The sequence below is a fragment of the Vombatus ursinus genome, unplaced genomic scaffold (genome assembly GCF_900497805.2).
Source record: "Vombatus ursinus unplaced genomic scaffold, bare-nosed wombat genome assembly UNPS02014864.1, whole genome shotgun sequence".
NCBI classification, from domain to species: domain Eukaryota; kingdom Metazoa; phylum Chordata; class Mammalia; order Diprotodontia; family Vombatidae; genus Vombatus; species Vombatus ursinus.
Genome location: NW_020954642.1, coordinates 4,398,374 through 4,404,737, shown reverse-complemented (window position 1 = coordinate 4,404,737; position 6,364 = coordinate 4,398,374). Strand labels below are relative to the sequence as shown.

At 49.0% G+C, this 6,364-nt stretch overlaps 1 protein-coding gene across 1 annotated transcript in view; it reads left to right on the top strand.

Moving 5' to 3' along the window:
- The first annotated feature begins 729 nt into the window (after positions 1–729).
- Positions 730–6,364, top strand: part of LOC114027888 (CKLF-like MARVEL transmembrane domain-containing protein 4) — an 80,065-nt gene continuing 74,430 nt past the window's right edge. Inside the window, exon 1 of the mRNA XM_027842063.1 lies at positions 730–915. Coding sequence (XP_027697864.1) covers positions 730–915 — 186 coding nt within the window. The remainder of the gene's footprint in view (positions 916–6,364) is intronic.

The window sequence follows — 6,364 nt, the reverse complement described above, 5'->3', positions numbered from 1 at the left end:
CTAACCTCTCCTCAGCCCCCTCCCCTCTTCTGCTCCCTCCTTGGAAGGCAGCCACCCCTCCCCCCTCAGTTCTTCTCCCGAGGCTGTCCACGCACGCCCCCTCGGCTAAGCGGAGCCCCCTCCTCCCCTTCTATTGCTAACTTCAGCTCCTTCCTCTCCTGCTGTCCTGAGGCACAGTCCCCTTCAGTTACCACCCCTCGCTAGGTATGATTCCGCCCCTTCTGGGTCCCCGCAGTCCCCTTTCCTCCTCTGCCCTCTTGGCTTGGCGGGGAAGGGTCCAGGGCGCCCCTTCTCTTTCCCCTTCCACCCTCTCTCCCCCGCCCCCGTGCTCGGGGTGGGCAGGGTCCAGGTCTCGCGGTGGGGGTGGGACGGGGACGGGGGCGAGGGCGGGGGCTGGAGGCGGGGCGGCCGCTGCAGGTGAGCGGGCGGGGGAGGGAGGGATCTTGCGGCGGCCGCGGAGCAGCGGACGCCCCCTCCCCCCTTCCCGCCCGCCCCTCCCTCGCTCCTCCCGCCCCTCCCGCCCCTCCTGCCCCTCCCTCCCTTTCCGCCGCCGAGAGGAGGCGGCGCCCGAGCGCCAGGAGCCCCGGGAGCCCGAGGAGGCGGCAACGGCGGCGGCGGCCTCGCGGCATCGGCGGCGGCGGCTCCGGGTCCCTCCGCCCAGGCCGGGCCGGGCCCGCGATGCAGCCGGTGTGGCCCCGTTGAGGGAGGCCCGCCGCCCGGGGAGCCAGCATGCGGAGCGGCGAGGAGCTGGACGGCTTCGAGGGCGAGGCCTCGAGCACCTCCATGATCTCGGGGGCCAGCAGCCCCTACCAGCCCACCACGGAGCCCGTGAGCCAGCGCCGCGGGCTGGGCGGCCTCCGCTGCCACCCCGACTACCTGCGCCGCGCCCCGGGCCGCCTCAAGCTGGCCCAAGTGGTAGGTGCCGCTCTGGGGGGCCCAGGAGCCCGGAGACCCCCACCCCGCAACCCCCACCCCGAGCCAGCGCTGCCCTGCGGCCCCAGGGGTCCCCCCAGCCAGCGCTGCTCCGCGACCCCGGGGATCCCCCCAGAGCCGGAGGGAGTCCCTCCGACCCAGGAGGATCCCCCCAGCCAGCCCTGCCCCCAAGCCAAGGGGTTCCCCTCCCCCTAGCCCTGCAACCCCCTACCCCCCAGTCCCGCACAAGTCAAGGGGTCTCCTCAATCCTGTCGATATCCCTGCCTGAGGCAAAGGGTCCCCCTCCCTGCACTGTCCGGGCCAAAGTTCTCCCCCCGCCCCACGCCTCAGCTAGTCAGGGGATTCCCCCCCAAACAAGGGAGTACCACCCCCGTGCCCCTGCAAGGGGTCCCCATTGTGGTCAAATGGTGTTCTCCCATTCCAGTTCTTCTTTTCTCTCCCTAGACATCGGTTTTCGCTTTCTCGCCACAGCAGACTCCCCTAAGGTCTCCCTCCCCACTCCCCAGGAATAATTTCCCCCTCCCACGCCCCAGACGTGGGTTTTTCCTTTCCTTGTGGTCCCTCTAGGTCTTGTTGTCTTCCCCTTCAAAGCAACTGGGTCTTCTTTCTTCAGGTTACTTCCACGAGCTTGTGTGTTGTGCTTGGCTCTCCCCTTCCCGCGCCCCCCCCCCCCATGGGCCCCATCTTCCTTTCATTCTTCCTCAGGTGCTGATTCCTGACTCTTTCCCATTCCCAGTGCCCATCACCTGGTGTCACAAATAAGGAAATGGAGACCTAGCCAGGTGAAATGACCGGTCCAAAGCCACACTGTGAATTGTTGGCAGAACTGGATGTCCTGACTTTTCACTATTATGATAGCTTCTTTAGCCCTGGTACCTGTGACTTTTCGTTTGGGATAGCTCCTAAAAAGACTCTTAACTGGTGGTGCCTTTTGTACTTTCTTCTTCACATCTGGGTCCAGGCAGGGCACACCCAGTCCTCCTCCTCCTCCTTGTCCTTCTCCTTCTTCTCCTCCTTCTCCTTCCAGTGGGCACCAGTCCCACCCTGCCTTCTCTAGGCCTGTTCTGTTCTTTTCTTTTTCACAAGAAGTTTCAAAACAACCTGAAGTTGAGTAGCTGGGCTTAAGAGCAACCTTTTCCTTGGCTATTCTGTGCCTCTCTGCCTGGTTCCCAGGTCTGTTCTTCCTCATGCTTCCACAACAGATACTACTCTTACTGACAGCAGGGATCAGTTTTCAGCTGCAGTTTTCATCTGCGTTTTAAGCCCTCTTCCTTCCCACTCATTAACAGTCTACAGGGTTGGACTTCAGCTCAGTCTGTGAAGTAAACACCCAGTAAAGGAAGCTTATTTTTCTTTTAGTCTCCTCCTAGGCACAAACATATCTTTCTTCACTGGCTTGCTTCTCCTCAGTTTGGTTTTTTCTTCCATTTCCAAGCCCTGCCCGTTTTCCCTCCCAGGTGCCAGTTTCTAACTGGCTCATGGACTGTCCAAATCCTGTACTTAATGGCATGATTTTGATCAAGCTCTACTTTCTGTTCCAGCAAGCCTTCCTAGCCCATAACAGCACTTCTCTTACCTTGAATTTCTATACCCTTGAGTTGTTGTTCAGTTGTTTTGTGCATTTACTGGAAAAGTAGCTGTGGTGTAATGGAAAGAGCCCTGAATTTGGCATCTAGTTTGAATCCTGGTTCTATTGCTTACCTGTGTGGCCTTGGTCTAGACATGCCCTTCTCTGTGCCTCAGTTTCCTCATCTGAAAAATGAGAGGACTGGGGAATCTCTTAAAGTTCTCTCCCCCCCCCCAATCCTGTGACAGTAATGGCTGTTTGTGGTAGTGACAAAGAATCTGTTTTCAGTATAGGATACTTAACTATACCTAGTGGTTTTTCTAAGTGTTGAACTCCTTGTGCTTTACAGAGGACACAGCCATTCCTTGGGAATAATACAATTTGTCAGCACCTTTAAATAAAGATCTCAGGATTGTAGATAGCATATTGTAGATAGCACAGTTACAGAATAAGGGTTATCTCCTTTGTGTGGGGGAAAAGAAAACCAACTCATTCTCCTGAGTCTTGCAGAAATATTTGAAAGGCTTTAAAGGAAGAAAGTGGGGCTGCCTTTGAATTTAAGATAGACTTTATCTGGTAAAGGTTGTAATGTTTACCAAGAGTTATCAGGTCTCTTTGCTTGTGTATATATTATCATTGATGAGCTTGGATTGGGAAGAGGGAAGGAAGATAGGGATGCATTTTTTTTTGAAAGGACTTAAATTAGTATTAGTTGTGTAAGCAGAAGTTAATAAAGTAACCCAGAACTTGGGTCACTTGGGCAGTTGGAATACATGAGCAATATTAAATGAATTGAATTATTTGCCCTGTGGATTTTTGCAAATAAATAAGAGACTGCAATTGGGAAACTTGAATTGGTCATCTTAAATAGCTTTTTTAAAGTGATGCCATCATTACCTTATTCCTGAGTTCTTTAGCAGTAATTAATTTTAAAAATCTACTCAAGACTAGAAATTGAAGCTAATAGTATTTATTATTGCCTTTTGGTAAGGTGATGTTGGACCATGTCAGGAGGTGTGTCAGAGATGTGTTTTGTTTTGGCCATAGACAATAACACTCTCTGACATGCAACTTTATAGTTATTTGTCTGTTCTCTGGAGTGGGGACACAGGGTAGTAAGGATGACAGGATAGAAGGGACAGAGGCAATTAGGTTTAGAGATCTCAGGCTTCACTTGATAAATTCTATTTAACAAACAACTGTTGGATAGTGACAAGAACATAGAATCTGGAGTAAGAAGACCTGGGTTTGAATCTTGGCTCTGTATGACCTTGTCATGTTATTTTCCTTTTCTGGGCCTGAGCTTCTTCCTATGGAAAAAGAAGATATTGAACTAGATACTGCCTCAAGTTCCTCCAGTCTCTAAGTCCTGTGCTTTTATGAATACTTAAATGCTTATTATATTCAAGATACCTTATTGTGCCCTGAGAATCATTCTTGCTTTGTTTCTTACTAGCTATGTGACTTTGGGTAATTCAATTAACCACTCTGGGGCCTCAGTTTTATCATTTGTAAGTTGAGGGGATTGGATTAGATAACCTCTAAATATTTGATCCTATGAATATAAAGTAAGACAGTTCTTTCACACCAGCAGCTTACCTTCTTGGGGGCATAAAAGGATAGGGCTCTAGTTTATTTTATTTTTTCCTCTAAAGACAACTCATAGGTTCTAAAAAAAAAAATAGCATTGTTGGTTAAAGTTAGGGTAAGCAGTAGCCAGGTGGCACAATAGACAGAGTGCTGGACTTGAAATAGGAAAGCCTAAGTTCAAATCCAGCTTTAGATACTCACTAGTTCTGTGACCCAGGGCGAGTCATTTAACCTCTGTCTGCCTCTGGTTTCTTATCTGGAAAATGGAAATAATTGTAGCATCTATATCCTGGGGTTGTTTAATGAGCTAATATTTGTAAGCACTTTGCAGCCCTTAAAGCAGTATAGAAATGCTAGTCATTATTGTTGTTGTTATGTAATATAATAGAGATTAAAATGTACCAAGTTAAAAAGAAAGGTCTAGAAAAATACTGTGAGGCTAGATAGGAGAAAGATGACTTGAAGCTGAGGAATATGGGAAATCTTTCTGGAGGAGGTGGCATTCAAGCCAGGCCTTGAAGAGACCACATTGGGCAGGGAGTTAATGCCAGGTGTAGGTGATGGCATGGATGGGAGAGGCAAGAGAGGATAGAATGGAGAACAATTATTAATAGGTTTCCTGGGGATGAAAGTGTGAAGGGCAATAGTCAGCGATAGGCCGAAAAGGTAAGTGAGGTGGAAGCCAAACTGTGGAGAACCTTGAATGCTTTTGGAAAAAACAAACTCTACATAAAGATAGTTAAAACTCAATCACATCATCACAGAATGGTGATGATAACTCTTCATTGTATAGTATTTCTAACCTTTTTAGAGAGGTCTTATAAACTGGTCAAAACAAGCTATTCACTCTCTTCAGATCATATACTTCATATCGGTAGCCTCATTAGTCCTTCTTAGCTGCTGAAGAAGGATTAGGTATGATGTTGGCATCTAACAGTCATCTTGTTAATACCAACAAACACATGTTCGAGGATTAAGGGCAAAAACAAGAAACCAACAAGTGTATTTTGGACTGTTTTTAAAACAGAGCACTGGAAGGAAAGAGGAAGCAAATTTATTTTGTGATCCCCCAAAAACTAGGGAGAAAAGCTGTAAAGGATAGCAAGATTTGGCTCAATGAGAGAGAAAGAGAGAGAGAGAGACAGAGACAGAGAGACAGAGAGTGAGAGACAGACAGAGACAGACAGAAGGGAGAGAAGGAGGGAGGGAGATAGAGGTTGAGATTGATTTCTAGCAGTTGGTGGTTTGTGCACTTGGAGTAGGTTTCCAGTCAAGAGAGAGGACATTGCCGTCACTTCCAGGTTCCTTACTGGAAGGCTCCCCAAAGAGGAGTGGATGACCCCTGGTGGGGGAATGCCCTAGAGGGGAGACACAGTGCAGCCAAGGGTTAGATTAGACAGCCTTTGAGGTCCCTTACAAATCTAAGGCTGTTGCACTGCCAAGCTTGATGGAAGGTGGGGGCCCCTCAGCCCCCCACCCCTACCCACTTTGGAAAGGGTTTTTGAATACTCTGCTGTTTGGGATCTTTCCATTTTAGCTCTGTAAGAGACAATGAAACAACTCCCACCCTAATTTACCCAGGCACTGGGGATACAAACAAATACAGTTCTACTAGGGATATAACATATCCACAGCTAAATAAAAGTAGGATAATTAAAAAAACAGAAACAATAATTATTGGTATGTGGGGAGAGGGGGATCCTTATACTAAGGGAAATAGGAAAAGCCAAGGCTTAGCACGAATACTACTGAAGGTTGATATGAAGAGGGAAGTATTCTAGGCATGGGGGAGGGGCTGTCCATGCAAAGGCTTGGATGCCTGGCTGGAGTATAGGATGTAATCTATAATGTCAGATCAAGCAAACAAGCATTTATTAAGAGCCCACTGTGTGCCAGGCACTATACTAAACACTGGGGATGCAAAGAAAGGCAAACACCAGTCTCTCCTGTCAAGGAGCCCACGGTCTAATGGGTTCTATGCAACGGACTATGTACAAACCAGCTATACAGGGTGTCCCAAATGTCTTAGTGCAGTTTTAAGTTACTACAAATATAAGATTTCTGTAAAGATATGTGAAAGCACTAGCATTAAGGGAGGATGGGAAAGCTTCTTGCAGAAGAGGATTTTAGCTGAGACTTGAAGGAAACCAGGGAAGCCAGGATTGCAGGCATGGGGGCCAACCAATGAAAGGAGAGTCCTCATATGTGTGAGGGACCTCGAGGGAGGCCAGGGGGTGAGGTGTAAGAGGACTGGAAAGGTAGGAGGGGACCGGT